Raw genomic sequence first — 27,699 nt, forward strand, 5'->3', positions numbered from 1 at the left:
CGCTAAGTGACATTTCGCAACCGAATGGTATGTGCCTGTGCATTTGCAGGGGAAAACAAATTCATTTTAGCATTTTTTTAGTTCTCATTGGTGGTACTTTGTTTCACCTGACCCGCAACAAATACCTGGATTAGATCACGGCTTGAAAAGGGAAATCATTCGATCGATCAGTAGATTTTGATAACGCTGATGACATCTGCTTGCTTGCTCTTCTATCTTGAGCACGTGGCGGAAAATGTGCTCAAAGTTTTTAAAGATGTTTTTCGTTCACGAACAAAACATTTTTAATCTGTTTATATTTGGTTTAGTAATTTAAGTTTTTGAAAAAAGTTGTCATAAAGTAACCACTTCCATTCTTGCCGCTTTCATCAATATTTTGGGCCAAAAAACACGTTCACTCATTTAAAATACGAGTTTTTTTTGAACAAGTATGCGAATTGAAAGCTCGCATATCGTTTCGCAATCAGTCAGGAGTCAACAAATCAAAAAATCAGATCCATTGGAAGTCCCGCTCATTCTTACTCATTGCCGGTGTATAATTCAGTATTTTTTGTGTAATTACGTTCCCTGATCATTTTGTCATCGATTTCCCAACGAAGTTCGATGGGATTCAAGTCAGGGGATTGTGCAAGCCATCAGTGCACGTTTACATGGTTGTTAGCCAGCCAAATCTTCGCCATTCGAGCCGCCAACTTCGCATTATTGTCGTGTATAAACATCCAAGAATTTTTGGCCACCTACATGAGGATGGACGATTCCGTAGTCTATATGTATGACGACGAAATCTATGAGCGATTCCATGATCGTCAAGTTGTGGTTAAAATCCGGCTCAATAGGTTACGGTGGGGTCACTTATTCCGTATGGATGAGGATGATCCAGCCCGGAAAGTCTATAAGGGCAATATCTATGGTAGGAAAAGAAGATGATTCAGACCCTGCCTGAGATGGAGCGGTGGCGTAGGTTAGGACGCCAGACAGCTTTTAGGGATATCGAACTGGTGGACCTCGGCGCAAAACCGGGATGTCTGGAGTTCCTTATTAAGGCAGGCCTAGACTGGATACCGGTTGTTGCGCCGTTGATGATGATGATAAACATCCAATCGTTGACCAATTTGTCGCGAGATTGAGGTAGCATAGATACAATAATAAAGTACAGTATTTGGCTACAGTTATTACACCACGATAGATCTGTCTCTGTCTCCATATTTGACCGCCGACAGGTGGAAATTGACGTTCTAATGTTTTCTACAAGAGCATAAATTTGGATTAACCGAATCATAACATACGGCGGTCCAGTATTTGACAACAAAGTCAAAGTGCTCTTTCGCGAATCGAATTCTGGCATAACAGCTTTTTTCCGATGTTAATAGCTTCTGAGTGGGTTGGAAAGCAACATAAAACAACATAAATAAGACAAGTCTGGGTCTCAGTTGATTTCTGTGGACGTCCGGTACCCTTCCTTTTTGCAAGGAGGTTTGTGTTACGGGATTGGACTGCGTGATAATCTGACTAGAGCTTTTAACGATATAGGGCTTCAGCTTCTCGGGCAATTGTTTTCTAACAACACAATAAAATGGAAAAATTACTTTAAGCACATTTTTTATCGCCCAAAAAATTGACGAAAATGGCTACTTCATGGGAACGTTTTTCCAGAAATTTAAAGTATACATCTAATTCTATATAAGATAGAGAAGAAAATTGTATATAACATAAAGATTAGAAGTATATTCTTTTTTTAACGGAAAAGATGTTTAAAAATGTCGAGCACGTTCACCTGTTTACTCGTGGAGTAGAGTATTTCCATTGTTTTTTTTTTGTAATTTCTCATTTGATTTTCAATGAGACTATTCTTCAATTAAAGTAGTACAAGTGAAAAGCTTGCAGCAGTGAGACAATTAACAAGACGCACACAGACATCCATGTCGCCCACGATTCGTACCCAGGGCAATGGCATTGCTCTGTGTTAAATGGGCCTTGATTTTGAAAAAAGGGCAAATAGTTGGGGTGAAAATAAATGGTTATACAACCAAGATTCTCGCTGTTTATATGTGTATCCGTGAGTAGCATTATTTCTGGTGATGCAAATGGGGCATCGAATTTGATGTCGTTTGGCTCAATATTAGCACTAATCTCGAGTTCACTGTTTTGTCTAGAATCTGGAAGTACAGTGTTTTCAATGCCAACACTACTATCAAGTTGTTGCACCAAATTGCCTGCGTTTGTGGGGCACCGTGCTTACTTGCCATCGTTGACGGTTTTTAAAAATGTGCTCCAGGCGTTCCCCCCTCACCGGTTTTTTTTTGAGAGAGGGAGACCTGCGTAAAACATCATTTGATTAGGTAGTGTCATATATCTTTATTTTTTAAACTAGTATTATAAAGTGATATCACAAATATCCCTTTCCGTTACGATTATCATGCCATATCATCAACAACAAATATTAACACTCGGCAGTCGATATTACCAAATATTACTTATCACTAGACTGATGCGACATATGTGGCAAATGCACCTGAAATTATTTTCTAGTCCAAAAAACAGGCAATCATAGCAACAAGAGATTCGCACGCGATACTCGTATATGATAGTTTCTTCTTCGTATTCGTTACTTTTGATGACACTGTGTTTCAATTTCTTTATCATCACACTTAATGCTTCACAAGCGATCAGCCTATAGTAGCAGAACAACACAATGGCAAACGCAAACATCCATGGCGAACATGGATTCGCACGTGGTGAAATGAAATGGATATGATGATCCTCAAGTAACTCGGTGATAGCGCTGGCACGCTCACCTTCATGTTTTGAAACTGAACTTAAATAATACTGTTTCTTTCGATCCCTGCACTCCTTCTCTACTGTTTTGCGCCAAGTGTCGGCGCTCCACTCGTTGGCCATCTTGGGAGAGTGCATTCGACTTTATGGTGTAGCCCGCAATGAAATTGCTGCCCTTCTTAATTTGAGACCTATTCTGCCACTTCCGTCTTCCGATCACACCTGCGTACGAACGGCATATCCGTATGTAATAAAATTTTTTTGACTTTGCAATAAATTCACAAAATACAGTAAACTTGGTACCGTATACAGATAGCGTTACGCTTTTTTAAAGATTTTTCGGTTGAAAGCCATTTGGGGGCTACCGAGTAATGTTGTATTCTCAAAGAACGCGGGCACGCGCAGAGACTTATCACGAACTCCGTCGAGCGGAGAAGCGACTTTACAGACGGAAAAAGGAAGCCTGGGAGAACCAACAAGTCCGTGAATTAGAAAAGTACAGGGAGCAACCGCACCAGGCGCGGAAGTTTTACCAACAAGTCAGCAGGATGAAGCCTTATTCACCTCGATGCTCATCCTGCCGAGACAAAGTGGGAAATCTGATTTCCGACAGAATGGGCATTTTGGAGCGATGGGTTGAGTACTTTGATGAGCTACTGAACAACCAGAACATCGGCGAGTTGGAGGTTCCGCCAACTGAAGACGACGGACAAATACTGCCACCACCAAGTTTAGGAGAAACAGTCCGTGCAATTCATCGGCTTACAAATCGTAAGTCGCCAGGAGCCGGTGGAATTACAGTCGAATTGGTTAAATAAGGAGGCGACCAGTTACACCAAGTGGTTCATCAACTTGTGCTCAAGGTATGGGATAGCCAATCAATGCCTGACGATTGGCAACGAGGCATTATCTGTCTCATACATAAAAAGGGAGATATCACACAGTGCAGCAATTATAGAAGTATCACGTTGCTGGGTACCATCTATAAGATATTCTTCACTATCTTGCTAGGCCGGATAGCCCCCTACGCTCAGAACATCATTGGCCCATTCCAAAGAGTCTTCACTCCAGGCAAATCAGCAACAGATCAGATTTTCTCTCTGCAGTAAGCGATGGAAAAACTGTTGGAATATGGGCAACAGTTACACCATCTGTTCATCGACTTTACAGCCTATGATAGCATAGCCAGGGTAAAACTACACGGCCATGAGAGAATTCGATATCCCGACGAAATTAATAAGACTGACTAGGCTGACCCTGATCAATGTGCGAGGCCAGATAAAAGCAGCAGGATCTCTGTCAAGACCATTCGACATCAACAACGATCTACGACAAGGGGATGCGCTATCATGCGTCCTCTTTAACCTGGCCCTCGAGAAACTGATCCGTGATGCCGAGGTAAATGCAAGAGGTACGATCCTCTTCAGGTCCACCCAACTACTGGCCTATGCTGACGATATCGACATCATGGGAAGAATCACCCGAGACGTACAAACTGCCTTCATCCAGATCGAGCAGGCGCTGCGAGATCTTGAGCTGCACATCAATGAAGGCAAGACAAAATATATGGTGGCAACGTCAGCACCGAAGACGAATCAACCAACAACATCAAACCGCACTGGTCAAACACGAAGAAGAATAAGGATAGGAGAATACAACTTTGAGACCGTTGACAATTTCTCCTATCTAGGGTCGAAAATCACAACCGATAACAAATACGATGATGAAATCCATGCACGGTTATTGTCAGCCAACAGGGCCTATTCCAGCTTACAAAGACTGTTCCGCTCGAAACGTCTCACCATAGGGTCAAAGCTCTTACTGCACAAGACTATGATCTTGCCAGTCCTCATGTATTTCTCGGAAACTTGGATTCTTAGCAAGAAAAATTGCGAACCCTTGGCCGCGTTCGAGAGAAGAATCCTCCGAAGAATTTTTGGCCCCCTACATGAGGATGGACGATTCCGTAGCCTACACAATGACGAAATCTATGAGCGATACCATGACCGGTTGTGGATAAAATCCGGCTCAATAGGTTACGGTTGGGTCACTTATTCCGTATGAATGAGGATGATCCAGCCCAGAAAGTCTATAAGGGCAATATCTATGGTAGAAAAAGAAGACGAGACAGACCCTGCCTAAGATGGAGCGATGGCGTGGGTCAGGACGCCAGGCAGCTTTTAGGGATATCGAATTGGTGGACCACGGCGCAAAACCGGGATGTCTGGAGTTGCTTATTAAGGCAGGTCTAGACCGGATACCGGTTGTTGCGCCGTTGATGATGATATTTTTTTTCGCCCAAAAAATTGACGAAAATGACAATAGGGAAAATTTTACTCCATGAAAACTTTTTCCTGAAATTTAAAGTATACATATATTCTTATATTCTTTTTTTAACAGAAAACATGTTTAAAAATTTGGAGGTGAACTGTGTACTCGTGGAGTAGAGTATTTCCATTGTTTTTTTTGTAATTTCTCATTTCATTTTCAATGAGACTATTCTTAAACGTAAAGTTATACAAGTGAAAAGCTTGCAGCGGTGAGACAATTAACAAGACGCACGCAAAAATCCATGTCCCCCACGATTCGAACCCAGGGAAAAGCCATTGCTCTGATTTAAATGGGCCTTGATTTGGAAAAAAAGGGCAAATAGTTGGGGTGAAAATAAATGGCTATACAACCAAAATTCTCGCTATTCCATCTGATACAGTAGCAGAACAACACAATGGCAAACGCAAACATCCATGGCGAACATGGATTCGAACGTGGTGAAATGAAATGGATATGATGATCCTCAAGTAACTCGGTGATAGTACTGGCACGCTCACCCTCATGTTTTGAAACTGAGCTTAAATAATACTGTTTCTTGCGATCCTTGCATATCCATATAGTTGCCTATGTAATAAAATTTTTTTGACTTTGCAGTAAATTTACAAAATACAGTAAACTTTGTACCGTATACAGATAGCATTATGCTTTTTTCAGATTTTTCGGTTGAAAGCCATTTGGGGACTTGTTAACCCTCGCAATCTTCCACTTTAAAAGTAATAAACAATTATATATAGTATAATTCGTAAAGTACCGATTGAAACTTTTCATATGATATCTATTCCACATGACTAAATCCAGTGAAAAAAATTTTACACCTCGCGTTTGTATATATCCTCTTCCCATAAAATGGACGTAAAACGACATAATTCATTGCATGCTTGGGGATTCACAATTCCAAACTTTTACCCAAATGGAGTTTTAAAAAGTAGAACCGTTTTTGACAATATTGCCTGTGACAGACAGATTTTCTTCCACAGGCTACATCTCATTGCGTACATATGAATTCTCCCAGTTAAAGCTTCCATATACAGTCTCTAACTTAACATTAAATTTCCAGGTAAAGCAACTACAAATGATCCAGCAGATCAATAAAGCAACAATTGTTATTTCTTTAATAATATTTGAGATAGGATATTTTAATTGAACTGCCATATGGAAATGAAATTTAATATTTTTACAAATCTGTAAATAGAGCCCAAAAGTAGATGTTTTTTGTTTATATTTTATTTGAACCTCCTTAAATATCAAGATGTTCACTGTCTCGGCTGTTTCTATTCTTGGCAGCTCAAATTACCATAATATCCGCGTGAAGTGCTCGAACTTTATCCATTCACGTGGTTGAATATTTACAGATGATAATACTCAATAATTTGTTTATCGTGGGAGTTTTCCGGTACGTTGCTAATTCTTCTATCGATTTGGTGGCTAATTCTTCTATCGATTTGGTGGTTTTTTGTAATTTTATTCAATTAACATTATTTTTCATAAACTTTTGTATTGGCAGTTTTTATTATTCACATTACTCAGGACTTTGACGTATATGATAGACGATAGATGAATTGCTTTATTATTATTATTATGTTTGGTTTTTTATAGAAGTGTCCTTTTTCAAGATTTAGGAAAGAATTTGCTTTTTCTAATGCGAATGAAGTATTATCGTTTTCCGGCGTATACGTAACTAACTTGCGATCACTATCAAGCAGTCAGAACTGAAAGCGGCGCGGTTTTCATTATTCTTGGTAGGATTATATTATAGCTTATATTGCGACAAACTTCATCATTCTAGGATGAACTGAAGGAGGTTTTACGGTCAACTGCTACAAATTATAGAAATATACTATTACTAAGTTTATTTGAACAGATGTCGGGTATTTTTGAGTCTAGGCACCGTGTAGTGGTAGCTGAGAATCGTCAGTGAAAGAAATGGTGTTTTTTCAGTTCCCGCTCTCCCGACTTGTGCATTATATGTCAAAACTGTGATCGGCTTTGTAGAGTACTAATCAAGAACTTTTATTTGATAACTAAGTGACCACAAGTATATTCGGTGAAAAAAAAGTTGCTCCCCTCATTTGCATGTGTGGAGAACCCCTCCTAAATTCCACGTAGAAAGATGTAACTCCCTGTATGCATGGTTGTTCACAGTTCTCACCTTCCCACTAAATTAGATGTTAATCGGTATAACTGTTTCTAAGAAAAATGCGACAGACAGACAGATAGACATACAATCAGTTCAATGAACTAGCGCTTCTTAAATTGTTTCTAAAGGCTGCGACAGAAGCTAATCCAAAATAGAACATACTTTATAGTAAGAGATTTTAGCCAATCAAATGAGCATGCTGCCACCACGTTTGAAAAGTACAATAACAATAATGAAACTAAAATTCAGAAGACACAGATGGCAGAAACTAAAGCGAAGGAGAAAGCCTGAAATTATGAAATGACTGACTTAAAAACAAGTGTTAAGCTGGACGCTTCAGGTATCAAAGGTTTTGTGTATTTACTGACTTTGATACTGACATTCAAAATCTTGAATTTGCACAGAAGCGACCTATTATAACTTTTTAGTGATAGTACTTGGTAGGATCATGGTCTATGCTATAGCCTATATTACTGCGAAAGTTCACGATTCTAAGTCAACTACTAAACTACTAAAAATTATCATCATCATCATCAACGGCGCAACAACCGGTATCCGGTCTAGGCCTGCCTTAATAAGGAACTCCAGACATCCCGGTTTTGCGCCGAGGTCCACCAATTCGATATCCCTAAAAGCTGTCTGGCGTCCTGGCCCACGCCATCGCTCCATCTTAGGCAGGGTCTGCCTCGTCTTCTTTTCCTACCATAGATATTGCCCTTATAGACTTTCCGGGTGGGATCATCTTCATCCATACGGATTAAGTGACCCGCCCACCGTAACCTATTGAGCCGGATTTTATCCACAACCGGACGGTCATGGTATCGCTCATAGATTTCGTCATTGTGTAGGCTACGGAATCGTCCATCCTCATGTAGGGGGCCAAAAATTCTTCGGAGGATTCTTCTCTCGAACGCGGCCAAGAGTTCGCAATTTTTCTTGCTAAGAACCCAAGTTTCCGAGGAATACATGAGGACTGGCAAGATCATAGTCTTGTACAGTAAGAGCTTTGACCCTATGGTGAGACGTTTCGAGCGGAACAGTCTTTGTAAGCTGAAGTAGGCTCTGTTGGCTGACAACAACCGTGCGCGGATTTCATCATCGTAGTTGTTATCGGTTGTGATTTTCGACCCTAGATAGGAGAAATTGTCAACGGTCTCAAAGTTGTATTCCCCTATCCTTATTCTTGTTCGTGCTCGTGTTTGACCAGTGCGGTTTGATGTTGTTGGTTGATTCGTCTTCGGTGCTGACGTTGCCACCATGTATTTTGTCTTGCCTTCATTGATGTGCAGCCCAAGATCTCGCGCCGCCTGCTCGATCTGGATGAAGGCAGTTTGAACGTCTCGGGTGGTTCTTCCCATGATGTCGATATCGTCAGCATAGGCCAGTAGTTGGGTGGACTTGAAGAGGATCGTACCTCTTGCATTTACCTCAGCATCACGGATCACCTTCTCGAGGGCCAGGTTAAAGAGGACGCATGATAGCGCATCCCCTTGTCGTAGACCGTTGTTGATGTCAAATGGTCTTGAGAGTGATCCTGCTGCTTTTATCTGGCCTCGCACATTGGTCAGGGTCAGCCTAGTCAGTCTTATTAATTTCGTCGGGATACCGAATTCCCTCATGGCCGTGTACAGTTTTACCCTGGCTATGCTATCATAGGCGGCTTTAAAGTCGATGAACAGATGGTGCAACTGTTGTCCATATTCCAACAGTTTTTCCATCGCTTGCCGCAGAGAGAAAATCTGATCTGTTGCTGATTTGCCTGGAGTGAAGCCTCTTTGGTATGGGCCAATGATGTTCTGGGCGTATGGGGCTATCCGGCCTAGCAAGATAGTGGAGAATATCTTATGGATGGTACTCAGCAACGTGATACCTCTATAATTGCTGCACTGTGTGATATCTCCCTTTTTATGTATGAGACAGATTATGCCTCGCTGCCAATCGTCAGGCATTGATTCGCTGTCCCATACCTTGAGCACAAGTTGATGAACCACTTGGTGTAACTGGTCGCCTCCATATTTAACCAATTCGGCTGTAATTCCATCGGCTCCTGGCGACTTATGATTTTTTAGCCGATGAATTGCACGGACTGTTTCTCCTAAACTTGGTGGTGGCAGTATTTGTCCGTCGTCTTCAGTTGGCGGGACCTCCAACTCGCCGATGTTCTGGTTGTTCAGTAGCTCATCAAAGTACTCAACCCATCGCTCTAATATGCCCATTCTGTCGGAAATCAGATTTCCCTCTTTGTCTCGGCAGGATGAGCATCGAGGTGTATAAGGCTTCATCCTGCTGACTTGTTGGTAAAACTTCCGCGCCTGGTGCGGTTGCTCCCTGTACTTTTCTAGTTCACAGACTTGTTGGTTCTCCCAGGCTTCCTTTTTCCGTCTGTGAAGTCGCTTCTCCGCTCGACGGAGTTCGTGATAAGTTATAGTAATATATTATTAACTTTTTTGAATAGATATCGGTATGGAGGGTTTTTCTGAGCCTAGGCACCATAAAGTGGCAGCCTCTTGATTTTTTTTCAGATTATTCGGTTGGGTAGTTTCTGAGAATAGATCCGTGAAAATAGTGAACACTTTCGACCCCCGCACTCTCCACATTCGCAACAAATGATATAGAGGTAGGGCTAAACCAACCTTGCACAAGTTTAAACTAGATACCTCACCAGATTGTGCAAACTACAATGGAGTCCCAGAGGACTCAAAGCACGTATTCTTCCACTGTCAAAGATTTGCGGAAGGAAGGAAGGACCTAGAGGAAACTTAGGAGAGGTGCTCATACCAGAAAATCTGGTGCGAAGAGTGTTAGCGTGTCAGGGAAGTTGGGATGCGATCAACTCCATATTTGCGTACGTACAATAAACCGATTTTAATAAGGTTTTGCTTTACACAAAACCTTAAAATAAGGTGGATTAAAATGCATAGCTGGACAGTAAAATTCAAAATGGTACACCATTTTGTCAGAAAATTACACATATATATTCTGTTAAGGGAAAGTCGCACCGCGTCCTTGAAGAACTATATGTGTGTTGCATATGTTGCGGGGGCTAATGAAAACTTCTATGGGGACTGCATATGGGACAATATGTTGTTCTGCTGAAATATAGAACACCACTGAGTAGCACCACAAGTAAATTGCCAACCCTAATAGCAAAAATTTCATTTCTCAAAATAGGTTCAAAATGAAGGAATCTTTGTGATCCAGGAATGGGATATTTAACTCCCAAAAGTACATAACATTCAAAAGAGGGAAGCAATAGGGGTTCAATGAAATGACAATGAGCCAATCAGATTATGATATACGTATGTAGTATAGTGCCAAATAACCACAAAATTAAAAACAAGGTAATGAGCTAGCCCCAAGTTCTCCAAATTTGCATTGGAGCACGTAGCACGAGCAGCACTTTTTTCAACAAAGCATATAGCAAATTGTAGTACCTAGGAACGGTACAGTATTCTGGCAAGGATCAATTATTTCAAGGATCCGTTCTCAAAAGCTTATGGTAGGCCATGTACATGATGTCTAGGTTCTGAAATACTCTCCGTTACAATATCTGCTCAAATAAAATTAATAATATTATTATCATATTTTGAAAATTTACTGCGAACCTTCTTGAAGTTGGTCCTAGATTCGTAAAATTGCTGTAATAGACATTTTAGGATGAGGTATCATATTGGAAGGTTTAGTGGACGAAGAAAATTTCAGTATCACATCGAATTGAATATCGAGTGTATGTTCAATTACTCACAAAAGAAAATATTAAGCATGCACAACCCTCTTAAATCATTCTTATAATTCAAAAACATTCAGCAATTCATGGGCTTAAAAGTCGCCAGGAGCCGATGGAATTACAGCCAAATTGGTTAAATATGGAGGTGGCCAATTACACTAAGCGATTCATCAACTTGTGCTCAAGCTGTGGGACAGCGAATGAATGCCTGACGATCCTGTCCGTTTTATTTTCTGAAATCTGAAACAATAAACCGACAAGTTCTCTAAAATGCACTCGATCAAGTAAACAATTTCAAAACATAGCAAAGAATTATCTGATGAGATCAAAAAATAAACAGATCGGGAAACCTGAAGCTAGACGTTTCAGGTATGAAAGGTTTTGTGTATTTCGCATATAAAAACACTTGAGTGGACATTTGTCGCATTAGAATCTAGCACATAAAATATGCATATATTATAGCTTACATTGCTGCTGTGATTCTAGTATAAACTTAAGGGGGATTTTGCAGTCAATTACTAAAAAATATAGTAATGTTCTATGTATTATTATAAATTATATTTTATTCAACAGATACACGCATTCTCTTTTTTTCAGCTTTTATCTCGTTCGCAAGTGCGACATTGTTTTGGCCGGCCTTTCGATCGCTTACCATCCACTTCGATGTTCAAACTAATATTGGCAAGTGAATTCTCATTAGGGTGAATTACGTGACTTTTCCACGATCGGTGCAATCCCATATCGACCGTAGATATCCTCATTTCGGATGTGATCAAAACGTTTCACGCCAGTAATCCAACGCAACATCTTTATTTCAATTACCGCAAGACGCTGTTCATTGTCTTTTATAGTCAGTCAACACTCAGAACCGTAGAGGGCGACAGGACGGACGACATTGCGGGAAATTTTCGATTCGGTGATACGTCGATCACAAAGGACACCACTTGTGGAATGCCACTTCATCCAGGCCGCATTAATGCGTGAAGCAATTACATAATGTAGTCCTCCATTGGCTGATAGCATTAATCTGAGATATTTAAATCGCTCAGTTCTGGGCAGGTTACTGCCGTTGGCAGCAATTGTGCCATTTCATGGAGAACGATTGTTAAAAACTCAGTTATATTCACATTCGGTAATTCCATTTTTGGGCAAGTTGCTCGAGATTATTTTTGCTATTAGACGCTAGGAAAACGTCATCTGCATAAAGCAGGAGTGTATTTTGGAACCTAGGCACGATATGTTGATTTTTTTCAGATTTTCGGTTGGTCAGTTTCTGTGAATGGGTCCTTGAAAGAAATGATCACTTTCGGCCCCGAACTCCCCACCTTTTCAAGAGATGCCATGACTAATTGATGAAAAAAAAATTAAACCATCGTTTTGCATGTATTGGGACTCCCCTTAAATTCGACGTAGAATGATGTAACTCATTGTATGCGCGAGCGTTCATAGTTCCCATCTTTCCACCGAATTTGGTTTCAATTGCTATAACCGTTTCCGAGAAAAATGCGTGTGACAGACAGGCAGACGGACGGACAGACGGAGGGGCAGACAGACAGACAGTAAACCGTAAGGCTTTATTCTACAAAAAACCTTAATAAAAAAGTAATACTTACTTTTTAGAGAGCAATTGCAAAAATATTAAATTGAAATCACTATATTGTAAAAAAGTTACAGAAAGATACAAAAATTCGGGCGAAGTGGCGAAAAACACGGTCGGGATGGTCACGACGTGTGCTAATAAAATGCTGGTTACCATAGTCGCAACGTGCGCAACCCCATTGTAAATTCAAAGAATCATGTAAGTCGCATAAATTTTTCAAAACGAAATGAACAATTCGATTATGAACATTGGGAATCCGTCATTTTCTCTAGCGAAATAAGTTTAGCATATTTGAGTCAGATAGTCATAAAAAAAGTGAGAAGAAAAGTTAGCAGGGAGCTGCAATCACAATATATGAAAGGGACGTTAATCACTGGGATGAGCACCTTATGGTTAAGGGGTGCAACTTTTACACACAACATAGTGACTGAAAACATACTGTGGAGTATTGCAAGAAGATCACATGCGGATAGGGGCGGGAGGAAAATGAGAATGGTTTTAGTTGGTGTTAATCTTATAGACTTGTATAACCAGGCGGAGTAGCGTCTTTTGAAAACTTTCACCTCTGACCATAAAAGAAAGCTGTTGCGTCATGACATCCCTAGTGAAGAAAAAACGAGTAAAACAAATTTGTTTGTGTATTCAAAGCCCAGTTGTTGTACCGACATTTGTCAATCAACCCTTTTATTTTTTTTAGCGGCTTCAGTGATTTTTCTCCTCTGATATTTTAGTATTATAGTTTTTTATTCAAACTATTACTTTTTGCAACCAATTCAACATTTTTTTCAAGAAATTCGGTACTTTTGCTAGGTTCTACCTCTTGATTGGAAGAGGTGGTGACAGATTTTACCGGTATGAGTATACTATTACTAAACAATTTGAAAATAAATAGTTTTTAAGGTATTCCAGGATAATTTTCTTTTTGAGATATGATATATTAGACAATTTCAAATAAAACCGCCTAAAACGCTTTATATCACAAAGATTTTACCTTGTCCTTACATAATTTCAATAGAAGGGTCGATCCACTAAATTTAAAAAAATCAGCCTGGCAACAAACTAAATTACTGAAATTTTGTGATATATTTTAACTGAATGTTAGTACGTGTAGCATCGGGTTATTATCGATAAAAGTGTGTGGCAATAGAAGATTTGTATCACTGAAAATTCAATTTTGACACTTTGATTGAAAAAAGTGCGGAACTATGTTTGACTTATTGTTTATGGGAACATTTAATAAAGGAAGAAGTAGGAATCGAATTGGCCATAGAGAGTTATGAGGATATAGTTATCCCAAGCCGAAAGAAAGGTGACGACATTTTACCGTGCAAGTCCGCACCTAAGCGCAGCTCCTCTGTAGTGTTCCGTAGATGCACACTTGCGTGTTTCAGTCTAATAAGTAGTAAGACCAGAAGCTGGTTACTCCAGGTATAAAGGTTTGCGTTTATCTTACCTTTTCTTAGCTAAAATGCAAAATAATTCTTTCATATATGTATTTCCAAACTTTCAGATATATGTACATATGGAAGACATAAATATTAAAATCATCCTAAACAAATATATCGAGCGCGATGCTGACCACATTGCCTCCTACAGTGTACTGTAGTGTACCGTTACGGTCTTGAATGAAGGGCTCTAACACACTTCAAGGCCCTGATCCAACATGGATTGTTGCGCCAACGATTTTTATTATAAACAAATACTATTGTCTATTAATGTTTACTGATGTGTACATATATATATATACGCATCTACCTATGTAAATCGATAGTGCTCATCTGAATATTTCCACATTGCTGCATAGAGCAAAACATACATATTTACAGATTAAGTACAAAAGTTGAATACTGCTGGGACTAACATAGATTTACATCTAACTAGATGCGATACTACCCGTAAAAAACTTTTGTGGTTGGTTGGTTCCAATCACAGGTTGGAGGCGGTCTCATCAAACGCTGCCTCGGACCTTTACCTTGAGCAGCAACGTGACCGAAACCGGCTGCAGGTGGCATTTTGCTCTATTTTTGTTTAATTTAAAACCCAACAAGGTTATGATTTACTGTTTTAAAAGCGCCAGGTTTGCACTTACACTGCTTCCAGCTAAGACAACCATTCAATAGATGGTGGGCTGCACTAATTAATAACATTGCTGATTTCAATGCAACTATCCAACTATGAAATTTAGTGTATATAGTTTTATAAATATATTTTTTTAACAGCTGCTGCAGCTTCTTATTTGCCCACTTCTGTACTCTCCCTGATACTAGAAAAAGTACCGTTATGTTTTGGTTTACTCTGAAAAGTGCTTCTGAATAGAAAAAGAGCATCCTTGCGTGTCGTGGTTTGTAGCTTTATTTTACATTGGTAAAACCGTCGATTTTTATTGTGAAAATGTTTGACATCATTACAAAATGTTTGACATCCTTAAGATCAATTATTAAATCAACCGATTTTAACAGTTTTAAAGGTAAACCACATAAAATATGTGCCTTTTCTTTTGGTGGTAAAATCGTGCAATTGACAATATAGGCAGAAAAGCTAATTTTCCAGGAAGGAAAAAAGGAGAAGGAGAAATTGTCCGATTACAAGGGGTAAGTGTGAGTATAGTTTCTGCATATGTTAAATATATCCATAGAGGAGAAAGGGAGCAACCACGTCTACGGCCGAACTATTAGGGCAAATGCAAAAATTGTTGGAGAACGGTAAAGCAACTTTAAAGAAAGTCTGAAAAAATTGGCGACTAGTGGGGTCTTTTTGTCCATTGAAACATTGAAGCGTCGATGTGTTAGATTTGGTCTAACCTCATAACGTATCACAAAAAGGCCGAAATTCATAAGAGATAATGAAAAAAATCCATTTGAACTTCGAAAAGCAGTACGAAAAATTCACTGTAACTGACTGGGAAAAGGTAAGACTTGAATGAAAATAAGTTTTCAAGTTTTCGCTATTACAAAAACTTGCTGCGGATAATTATGGTTTAGTGGTGAATCCACTTTTAAGGCACCAGTTTGTTTCCATTCAATGAGGATGAAGAGAAACCGCCCTTACTGCTTTTAAATAACTCTTAAACACCCTCTTTCAGGGATGGTGTGGATGGTGAACAAAAGTCCTGGACCCTTGCACTTTGTGAAAGGCAGTAAGATTCAGCAAGAATATTTAAAGATTGTAAACGGTGGTCCTCTGCCATTTAAACAAGGAATGAAAGCAAATGGAGATTCTACAATCTTTATGCAAGGTAATGCATCATGCCAAGAAATCTGTCAAGGGGTTTTTGTCCAGGCGCAACATCGCCGTTTTTCCTTGGTCATCCAAGTCTCCTGATATCAACTCAATAGAAAATGGTTGGAGTGTTTTAAAACAAAAGGTTTATGAGAGGCAAATCCTACAAAGAAAATTTTAACACAAAAAACTCGCGAAGTATGCTTGGGCAATCCATTTATCTGTCCATCCATTGAGGAAAATTCAAATGGACCCCGCGTTCATGTGAGTTCACTTTATATGATGATGACGTCACAAAAGTCGTGGAGTATAATGGATTCACGTGGAATACAAACTTTGACCTTCTATATCTTTGTTAGTAATAGTTGGATTGCCTCTTTCCACTTTCCAGAATTCTGTCTTATATTACCACATCAGGCGAAAATTATTTATTGAAGAAACTATGTAATGTATTGTAAAAATTCTTTGTACATCAATGCAGAATGTCATTATATAAATATGCAGTCAAAATTTCAAGTCAATCCGTCGAAATTTGTTCGAGCATTGAGTTCGGCCAACTTGAAAAATGTAGTTTCGATAAAAGCGTATGTCCGCATCGGACTAAGAGGGGTTGCGCGAAAATTCAAAATAGAAGTATTTGGATATTTTCCTCACTTTAATTCTTTGAGTATGTTATTCGTAAAATGTTAATGGAAAATTTTGAAATTTCCTATGTTACGGTTTTTAGAAACAGAATATGTTAGGAGTATGCTGCAGAAATTTCAGATCGAAATTCGAAATAGAATAGCAAGTACCATGTTGGCTTGAATACATACTGAAAAATTTAAACGTGTTTTTCTCGAAATCATATTTTTTCAATTGGTGGGAAGCACAAATAAAATTCTTTTGAACCAATCGAGCTGACATTTTTACACGTTATTCTATACATCAGTAGTTCTCGGCCGAACCACCGCCACTATGCATTTCCGTTAATAACTTTTGATTTTTACTCCGGATTTTCATTTAAAAATAGACGCAATTTTAATGTTTAGTATACACAGAACAAATTTTTGATGTCAGATTGCTACAAATGGGGATGTGTTTCCTACCAGCAACCAATCTTTTTTTAAAGAAGCACACTTTGACCGCAAGAAAAAGAATACAAACGATTATCAAATTCATTGATTTGAGATTTTATCTTATAAGTTAAGCCCCCAATAATAACATAAAAAGAATGACAACATTGCATTTATTTTTACTACTAAAAAATATACAAAATTCTCGAGACAGTGTGGTAAAAAAATCCGGCCTATCACTTGTTGAAAATAAAACAGAGGTAATTCTAATCAACAAGAACCTTCTCACAGAAACAACAGTGAAAATGCAAAATGCTTAATTTCAAGAAACATATTGAGTATGCAGCAACTACAGTGAGCGCAATTTCTATAGGTGCTATGGCATTTTTAATAATTTTCAAGGAAGGCACAAAGAACGCTTGCTGTATCATGACCACTTGCATTAATATCTGTTCTCGGGTTTGCTGGGAAGGCGTTTTGACATTTGCAATGTGATCAGCTGATTAGTTGTGCTAATTTCTATGTTTTTATGGTGAAAATCCGTTTTCAACTGCGCAATTTCTATAAGTGCATACGAAAAAAAATGTATAGTGTGTTGTTTAGAGGGGGCTTTTCGTACAAAAAAAGATGTGTTATTAGTAATAGTATTGTTTAATGTTATATAGGTTAAAATCCATAGTCTTATATTATTGTTTTATATAGCAACAACAGTATGCCACGTGGAAAAGTATTAACTGAAACAGAACGAGTAAAAGCAGCCACTATGAAGAATCTGGGATGCAGTATGCGAGCTATAGCAAAGGAAATCGGCAGATCATTAAATGTTATCCGAAATTTTTTCAAATTAGGGGAAAAATACGCCGCCCGAAAGCACCCGAAAGGAAACAAAAAAGTTGGAAACAGGCTCATCACATAAATTAAGGATGAAGCGACGAAAAATAAATTAAGTCCGGCTGAAGTTGTTTCCAAACTGAATCTTCCCATCAAAAAGAGGCGTGTTCAGCAAATTTTGCAGGCCGATATCAATTTAAAATACAAGAAACCCGCGAAAGCTCCGCACCTAACACAGTGCCATAAAACCGCCCGGTTAGATTTTGCACGGAAACATATGAAATGGGAAGATGAATGGAAAACAGTTATCTTTTCTGATGAAAAGAAATTCAATTTAGATGGCCCCGATGGGTTTAGTTGTTACTGGCACGACCTACGAAAAGATAACCCTCCGCGTATGAGCAGAAACTTTGGTGGTGGAAGTTTAATGATTTGGGGTGCTTTCTCCTATCATGGAAAACTTCGTCTTGGGATAGTACCCACAAAAATGAACTCAGACATTTACACCGATTTGTTAGAGGTTATTCTTGTCCCATATTTAGACGAGAAAAATAACATAGATTTTATTTTCCAACAAGATAACGCCGCCGTCCATGCTTCCCGATTCACAAAATCTTACCTAGATTCTAAAAACATAAAAATAATGGAGTGGCCCTCCCGTAGTCCCGACATAAACCCAATCGAAAACCTTTGGGGAATACTATCCAGAAGGGGTTTATGCAAATGGGCGGCAGTTTAGCTCAGTCGCTGAATTAAAAAAGAAAATATTAGAGTGCTGGGGGGAAATCGATGATAATGTACTAAAAACCCTTATTAATTCAATGCCAAACAGAATATTTCAAATAATAAGAAATAATGGTGCAAAAACAAAATACTAAAGTTTGATTGATGTCTTTTATTCGATTGGTAAAAGTGTTACAATGAAAGTGCACCTATGGAAATTGCGCACTGAAATGCTATTTTTTGTTAATTTTTTTAAGAATAATATTTATTTCGTTATTTTTTGTTTGTATTATAATTTAAAATAAATGTGTCCACTTTACTTTGAATATAATATTTTGTTTTAACATGAATTTCATCTCAAAATTGAAAAAAATTGGGTGTGCCTATAGAAATTGCGCTCACTGTAAAGTGTCCTAATTCGCTGTAACCATTTCGAAAATATTACCGAACATTGGAGGGCCAAGACAAAACCGAAGTCTTCTTCTTTCAAGGGTAGTTAGTTCCGTGCTACTCTTCGCAAGCTTCTTACACATATAGAAATAATTGATAAACAAATAACTAAAAAAGCGAAAATTCCCATACGGCCTTTTTATGCATATATGGGATCTTCGTATCTCAGACGGTTCACTTTATTGCGACATTGATATCGCTATACATATAGAATGGTGGATGGTACGGTGTTTCTAGAATGATTTCAAGGGATTTTTTGATAATTTTCTAAAATATAGTAATGTAGTATTATTGACTTTATTTGAGAAGATATAGAAATGGTAAATATTTTGAGGTCCAGATTTGATTAAGATGCGTCTTTGCGATTACTTTTAGATATTTCGGTTGGCTAGATTCTGAAAACGAGACCAGCTACACATTATGGTGGCTACATTTTGGGTTCAAGTTCTTTCTGATATGAATAGTTGAGCTAGTTCCGACTACTAATTGAACTTCCACTTGATACCCCACACGCCCGCCAAAAATGTTTGCTGTCGTCATTGATAGTGTTCTATGGCAGCAAACTCAACTTGATTTTAGTGACGAATAAATACTTCTACTTTATTTAACGTAAGGAGCCTCTTGATGAGCATTTTTAAGAATCGTTATAAATTCAAATTCGTTAGTTTATATTATATGACTTACCCATTACAACCGTCATTTCGCATTCGAGTAGCTTCTCTACTATTTTGAGACCAATACCTCGACCGCCTCCCGTTATAACTGCCACCCTATCTGGTTGCTTGTATAATTCTGGAAGAGCAAATGAAGAAAATGTTACCATCACTGAAGTTAATTGGAATTCAAAGCGCAATATGCAACATTTCGATAACTAATTGATTATTCAAGCCATAAGCAGTGCTGGATGGTTAGCTTTCGTGATTGTATGCTTTGCAAGAACAATTTTATGCAAATTTCGAATAATTGATAAAAGAATTAAACTTCCATTTTTGTCAATTTTAATGTTATAAATGATGATGTTGAATAAACTATTTTTGTTTGAAATGTTTTAACAACAAGTTTTAATTTTTACTCAAAAATTTTAAATACGTACCCACGCGGTCCTTCTTTCTTAGGACAAAATCATGGTATAATCCAAAAGCTCCACAGGCTTGTATTTGGAATTCTGTCTGCCATTCGGACCATGTCTTAGGCATTTGCTTCGATGATTTAAAAAAATAGAAACCAAGTACCATAATGGTCAGCAGGGCTATGAAAGTTGCTGCCAGCACACCTAATATTAAATCAACCATATTTCAACCTTGTTACGCGTTTTCCAAAAATATATAAATGCTTCTTCTCCCAGTCAATTTTATGTTTACTTTTTCAACGGCATCTACAATCTGGAAAAGGAGTTAAAATTTTGTTGGAATCAGTCACATGAAAAATCACATTATATTCAGTAATAGCTAATGTATCAGTCTGTTCTTATTTATAGATTTGGTGAAAGTGCGGAAACTAAAGTGGAATACCACAATACTAAGTGGAAACAATTCAATTTTAGTGATAGAGGAAAAAAAGTGCATGTGTACTTACATTTATTCCATATACATAATTTTGATTTCAGATTAGATTAAGTATATTTTTTTATATATATACATATATAGTAGCGTGCTAGGGAGAGGTCTTCGATGGTATGATCATGTAATGCGCGCCAAAGAGAATTCATTCATTCAAAAGGCCGGCCGAAACCAGTGTTGGGCATGTTTGTATTCGTAAATACGAATAATATAAAAAAAATATAATCGTATACGGAAAAGTGAAAATTTTAGTATTTACACAAATACGGCTGTATTCTCACTTCCGAAAGTAAATAGAAACGTATTCGTATTTACGATTATTAACAAAGATATAGGGAGTGAAACTTTGCCATTTTTTGTGAACTTTGTGCATTCAACGTGTATGACGTCATCATCACATATCAATTCGTTAATACCACAACGAAGTGAGTTCATATGAATGGGGTTCGAGAAATATTGCGTCTTAGTTTTTTAGGCATTTATATATCAATATCAATTACTCCAGGCAGACAGGTGCGGATGTAGGTATATAGTATATACGTGCTAATGAAGTTTGCAGGTAGTGTCTAATTCGGATAAATATTTTTGTACATTAAAGCAGTCGTATTCAATATACGTACTAAATATGTACATATGTACGCTTTTGTGCACGAAGTAAATCCGAATATACGATCAATTTATGTACGTGCAGGTATATGTACAATATTCGGTAATGGGCAGTTTGTTTGTTTTGGGTGAGTTTGTGATATGTACATATGCTTGTAGTTTGGAAAAATATGAAGGAATATGTTGATTTGCAGTTACATACGGATGGAAAAATGTGCGTAGAAGTTTCTCACATAAGATGAACAAAAAACCTTTATACCCGAAGCGCGGGATTCCGGTATTCCGACTTGTTTTTTAATTCCACGAACTCTTCTCGACACCTATTAGCACAACATTTGGTGGACCAATGCATACTATAAATAGCATAATTTGATGTGGACTTTGAAGGAGAGAAGAGTCTAAATTAGTACTTACCACAGTAAGGTTTGCCGTTGGTTGCGAAATAATAGGGCAAAGAGACAAAAAGCGCATATTTGAAGTGAGACGAGATTCATTCTTAGAATTCACCAAACAAAAACTTCGGAAGAAAATTATAGCAGGGCCACCCACTACGTAAAATTGAGGCCTCAAAATATATCTTTTGCGGATATTTTTTCAAATAGAATGAATAATATAATAGTATATCACTACTACTAACTATTATTAACAAACTTATAGCAGATCAAAGTTGTCTTTTTCGTATCATCATCATTATCATCAATGACGCAACAATCGGTATCTGGTCTAGGCGTCCTTTACTGGGAAGTCCAGATATCTCGGTTTTGTGCCGAGGTCCACCAATTTATCATAATTAACGTCGCAACAACCGGTATCTGGCCTAGGGCTGCGTTAATAAGGAACTACAGACATCCTGGTTTTTGCGCCGAGGTTCACCAATTCAGTATACCTAACAGCTGTCTGGCGTCCTGGCCTACACCAACGCTTCATGTGAAGCAGGGTCTGACACGCCTTGTTGTGATCTTTGCCCCTAGATAGGAGAAAATATTAACGGTGTCAAAGTTGTAGTCTCCTATCTTTATCAAAAATGGAATGATCGCCTCATGTAACACGGTCTCAGATTGAATTTGAATACAGTTGAATTTTTGACGACCGATCCCCATAAAACCGGTACTATCACTGTCAATGACCGTGATCTGCCCAGAACTGACAATTTAAATATCTGGGGTCAATGCTATCGGCCAATGGAGAATTGCGTTATGAAATTGTTTCAAGCATTAACACAACCTAGATGAAGTGGCGTTCCACAACTATCGCTTTTGTGATCGACGTATTAGTCAACGTTTCAAATCTAAAATTGACTGCAATGTTCTCCTCCCTGTCGACCTTTATGGTTCTGAGTGTTGGCCGATTATAAAAGACATTTAACGGCGTCTTGCGGTAATAGAATCGAAGATGTTGCGGTGGACTAGTGGCGTGACAGGTCTTGATCCCATCCGAAATGAGGATATCTGCGATGGATATGAGGTTGCGCCGGTCGTTGGAATTTCGTGATAACGAGAATTCACTCTCAAAAATTGATCTGAACAGTCGATGTTAAGCGACCAAAAGTTGTATGGTGATTTGAAGGCCTCACGACTACATCCAAATCAGGCCTTTGATAAAATAAAATGATGCAACCGATCACGACGTGCCGATCCCGTCTGTGAATGGGTCAAAGGCTAAAGAAAAAGAAGAAGATTTTGAAATCCATGGATTTTGCTGAAAAGACTTGTTCAATTCTGTCAGTTCACAGCACAAGCATTATCAAAAACAAAACTGGAAACTATAGTCCAATTTAAAAGGTAATCTTTCTGTCTTAAGTAAATGATTTTTTAACTTCTTTTGATTATTTACATAAATATATGTAAATTTCTGTTCTGAAATAGCTTAATGTAACTTTTTACCCTCTAAAACGACCTCTCTGCGAATATAAAAAAAATCGATTCTCACATATCTAAAGATCTACCTTGATTACTTGATTTCCTAAGCACATCGCAATGGTACTTCAAAGAGTCTGTGTTTATGACACAAGATTAACAGAGAAACCTTTGAGTGCTAAGTGGAAAACCTGTTTTCTTTGCGAGCAAACAGTGTAATACTGTGTATCTTCGCTCTGACATGTTTCCCTATTTATGAAGAGCAAACAATACAAAGTAAACTTTGTATTTAAATATTCTTTAGAATTTGTTGAGCTTTGCGTTTGCAGTGACAATGATTTTTATCGTTGTACGGTACTACCATATGGTGTGAAGATTTGCATGAAAATTTTATGACTAGCAATTATTACAAAAATGATGATAGTTTACTAAGAACTGAAACTAAGCAGGAGATGCATGCATGCATTTACATATGTACATATAATACAAGTAATCAACTTTTCAATATCAATAGCAATGTATCGAATATTTGGGGTTGTGAAGAGATTTTCCCAGCCGTTTTATTTTAAAACATTGTACATTGTTCAAAATGCAGGACGACGATGTAACAGAAACTTTTTCTCATAGAAATACGAAATGACATGCAAATTGCTCTGTTTATTTTATTTAACAGACAATAAATAGAGTAAACTCCAATTACTTATTGTCCTCAGGAGGAGGAGACAGTAATAATCTTATCATACGCTTAAAACTACTTAAAAAAGAGAAGTTATAAGGGATGAGCTGACCAAAAAATATCTAAAGTGTCAATTGCTTCCAGTAACTTTCGCGCCATCATATGTTTCCATTTTTTTATATTCCGAGTAACATGATAGATATTTTGCAATTTTTTTATGTGATATTCGTATATATCGAAGCAAGGATAAAGATGAAGGAAGTCATAAACGAAAGTCTGGCATTCAAACTGGGCAATTGAAGGCGTGGGTCATAGTGGATTTGTGAACAACTATTGGAGAGCTTGTCTCTGAACTCGACGTGCCATGAATAATATACGAGAAATTGGAAAAGGCAAATTAGATCAATAAATTAATGTCCCAGGGATTGAATGAAAACTAGAAAAAAATTAATTTTGAATTTAAAACGCTCAGTGTTTTAATTGTGATACCACAATATTTTTGACAGCTCGTTTCGCATTCAGAAACGGTTGCAATGATTGAATGGTGGTCTGCTGCCGTTATCCATTAGAATATCCCGCATCCGGGGAAAATTATCATCATCAGAGGCCTACTATTAGCAAATTTATCAAATGCAACAAGCGAATGTGGCCATTTGTAACAACTGTGTAATATTTGTCATTAAAAAGAGTTACTGAAAGACGTTCAATATATACACTTTAATTATGATATAATTATGGTTTAAAAAAAATTCGAAGTTTTCCTATTATATTTTTTCCGCTAAAAATGGGGCTAATCCCTTATGTCATCTCTAGATAAAAGGGAACACATTCTGAAAGCAGTTACTATTTTTGAACGTTCTCAATACCGTTTATGGAAATGTAGGTTGAATTTTCTACGTGTGAAAATATTTTATAACTAGAATATTATTCGATTTTTTATAGTTTATTGTTAATCAAACAAATATCTTTTTGTTGTTTTTTGTAAATTTCTTCTAAATAATGCAGATATCAGGTTTTGCTAGCTCTAGTTCTTCTTGTTTGCTTATTGCTACTTTGGCCAAGAAGTAAACCCTATAAAATGTTTCACGCCGTCAATTCTAATGATTGTAGTATTAGCAGCAAACGAATTTGTACTTTTTTTATGAGTAAAATAATATAGGACCTATATATCAAGTGTTTGTGTGCTCTTGAAAAATAGTGTACAATTGCATTTTTAACTATGTACAAGTGTAATGCCCTCAACATTCCTTATATTAGGAAACACAAAACCTTTCATACCTGAAGAGTCCCAGTCCCGTTTCACGACTGGTTTTTATTAAGTTTCCGTTGGAGGAGGAAAAAATGGGGTGTTCCATGCACTACTATCTACTCAAATAAGCGGGAAAGTTTGGAAGAAATGCTACTTTTATTAATAAAGTTATAGCGCTTCGCTTTTCCCAACAAATTACTACTCCCTAAGAGATAACATATCAGTACGACATTGAATGGAATGTGGGGTATATTCAACATATATACATTCTGAGCAATATAAATAATATAAATGGAGCCGTCAACAAAATTTGTCATATCTGAAGCGTCGGACTTCCGGTTTCCGACTTGTTTTATAATAATAAATATTTATTTAAACCAATTTGGAAATTTTAGGCTGATTTTTTGATCGATACGCTCAATGGCTATAATTTGTGACTTTCAAATTTTTACGATCTAATGGATCTTTCGATGGTTTTTGCCATAAAGCTGCTCAACAGAAATCAGAGTTGTAAAATTGCTGCAGACTTGCAGTAGTAACTCTATTCGGCATAACCCTACGCGGGCAGACATCCATGAATATAGACCTTATTAGGATTAATATAAGTTGTGGAAATCTCTAACATTCGTTAGAACATACATGTTTCACCGCAATGGATCATCATTATTAGCGGCGGAACAAACTACATCCAGTCTAGGTCTGCCTTAATAAGGACCTCCAGGCATCCCGGTTTTCCAACGAGGTCCACCAATTCGGTATCCCTAAAATCTGTCTGGCGTCCTGGTAGGGTCTGCCTCATCTTCTTTTTCTATCATAGATATTGCCCTTATAGACTTTTCGGGCTGGATCATCCTCATCCATACGGATTAAGTGATCCGCTCCCCGCAATCTATTGATCTATCTTACCTAGCAAGATAGCGGAGAATATCTTATAAACGGTACTGGTATATTTAAATCAAGAATGAAGTGCATGGTATTTATTCATTTCATGAATGAATGCAGATCCCTGAAATTCACAAATATGCTAATAAATCTACGTCATATTTATTCTATTATATTACTATACATCTCATGTTATCATTTTCACCCGACACTTACTTTTTAAGGTTTTATTGTTTTGATTCACTGTCTATCTGTCTGAATATCACACGCACTTTTCTCAGAAACGACTATACCGACTGACAAGAAAGTACGAAATATACCGCAGTAACACAGACTTTAGTAGGGAGCATCATATTGGAAAGTTTGGTGGAAACCGTCCTCCCCGCAAACAACCAATTGAATATCTGGTATAATCAACGTACATACATTACAAGCTACGCATAATTGGAGCTACCGGGTACCCAAATATTCTTGCACAAAATATCAACAAAAGCTTTCATACCTGACGTGCCGAGCTTCCGGTTTGTTTATCACAGAAGGACAACACCATCATTCTAAACCCTTTTTGGTACAGCGAGGCAAATGTAATTGACATGTTTTCAAATAGAAAACATATAAATATTAGTAATAATGACAAAAGCTACGCAATGCGGTTGAAAATTACCAACGGGAATTGAATCAATTTTAACATTTTTTCTACCAAGTTAATTTGTGTGTCGACACTTCCACATTTTTGCAGCCTGTATGTAACTGGTCTTCTAGTAAAATTTATTACTTTACAAAAATAACCCGAAAAAAAGATATTTTCTTTGTAAATGGAAAGAAGATATTTTTAACAGAATTTCAGATTTACCCAGATACAGTCATCTGTTATTTTAAAGTTAATTTCAATGAACTGGTTTGCCAGTATTATCGATATACAACTAAAAAAGACAGACGTTTTCCTGTCATAATGTAAATGATGTGAAACAAATGATATGAAAAAACTCGTTCTTGTAGCGCTGCACCACTGCTCCATAAAAAATTGTTTTGTTAATTATAAATTGTGGAGTTTCTTTCATGATTCGCCAAGCAATGAATTGAAAGTATCAATTTTTAGAATGACTGTCTAGACGTCTACAATTTATGAAACGGTAAAAGTTGATTGGGCCTCTTCCATAACAAACGTTGGCAATAAGTAGTGATTGCATTTACCATAAAATTAAGTTTGTATAAATTTGAAATTCAATATTTTATCTCCCCTTTTACTAAGTGAATTCCGCATCGGAAAAACTGGTGGTTGATTGAAATACGTGTAACTGATAGACGGAGCAGCATCTGGAGATATTGTCATGATGCAAAATCACTTATGGGCCTTCGACATATTGCGGCTTTGTCTTTCAATACTCGATTCCTGAAACGATTGTTTCATAATACAATGTGCCGACCTAGTCCCATCTAAAACCGGCATGACTTTGAAGGCTTGTTAAATCACACCTAATGATCGTGGTAATCCTTGTTGCTTTTGGCACTAGTTTTGATCCCTGCCCCCAGTTCAGTATCTTCGTTTTCTACGCTACATAAAACCTTTTACGAGAAAAGTACGTGTGACAGATAGTATAATCTCACATAAAATCAAATATAACCTAATAATAGCAATCGTTTGCGCGACAATTCCGTTGGAGCTGGGCGTTGAAATGTGTAGAGTACGCAGAGCTTTAATATGGATGGTAAGGTATATGTATTTAACATGTCAGAGAAGTCACTTTAGTGTAATATTGAATGCAAATATCTGTATTTCCAAATTCTAGGCAAAACGGTGACGGCGAATTAAGTGTTGTTGATGCATGGGGTGATATCAAGCTCGGTACTACCATGGGCAGAAACGACGCTACCAAGATAGACATATTTACTGATATTCTAGTTGTTCTACCCTTTAATGCAGGGAAGAAGATTGCGATTACCGATACTGACTGATCCACGTCTTTATTGGCCTCTATTTTATGTCTGACTCTGGTGTTTCGGAATCCAGACCCATTTGTAC

General features: G+C 37.7%; 1 protein-coding gene across 2 annotated transcripts in view; it reads right to left on the reverse strand.

Moving 5' to 3' along the window:
- Positions 1–27,699, reverse strand: part of LOC119655581 (dehydrogenase/reductase SDR family member on chromosome X) — a 50,831-nt gene that overhangs the window by 4,529 nt on the left and 18,603 nt on the right. Inside the window, exons 1-3 of one of the 2 annotated variants that reach the window (XM_038061522.1) lie at positions 26,179–26,194; positions 19,942–20,230; positions 19,533–19,640 (exon numbers count right to left, since the gene is read on the reverse strand). In XM_038061522.1, the coding sequence (XP_037917450.1) occupies positions 19,533–19,640; positions 19,942–20,140 (307 nt within the window). In that variant the 5' untranslated portion in view covers positions 20,141–20,230; positions 26,179–26,194. Of the gene's footprint in view, positions 1–19,532; positions 19,641–19,941; positions 20,231–26,178; positions 26,195–27,699 lie in introns of those variants that run through there. The other variant, XM_038061521.1, reaches the window with a different exon arrangement.

Source organism: Hermetia illucens, chromosome 4 (assembly GCF_905115235.1).
Source record: "Hermetia illucens chromosome 4, iHerIll2.2.curated.20191125, whole genome shotgun sequence".
NCBI lineage: Eukaryota > Metazoa > Arthropoda > Insecta > Diptera > Stratiomyidae > Hermetia > Hermetia illucens.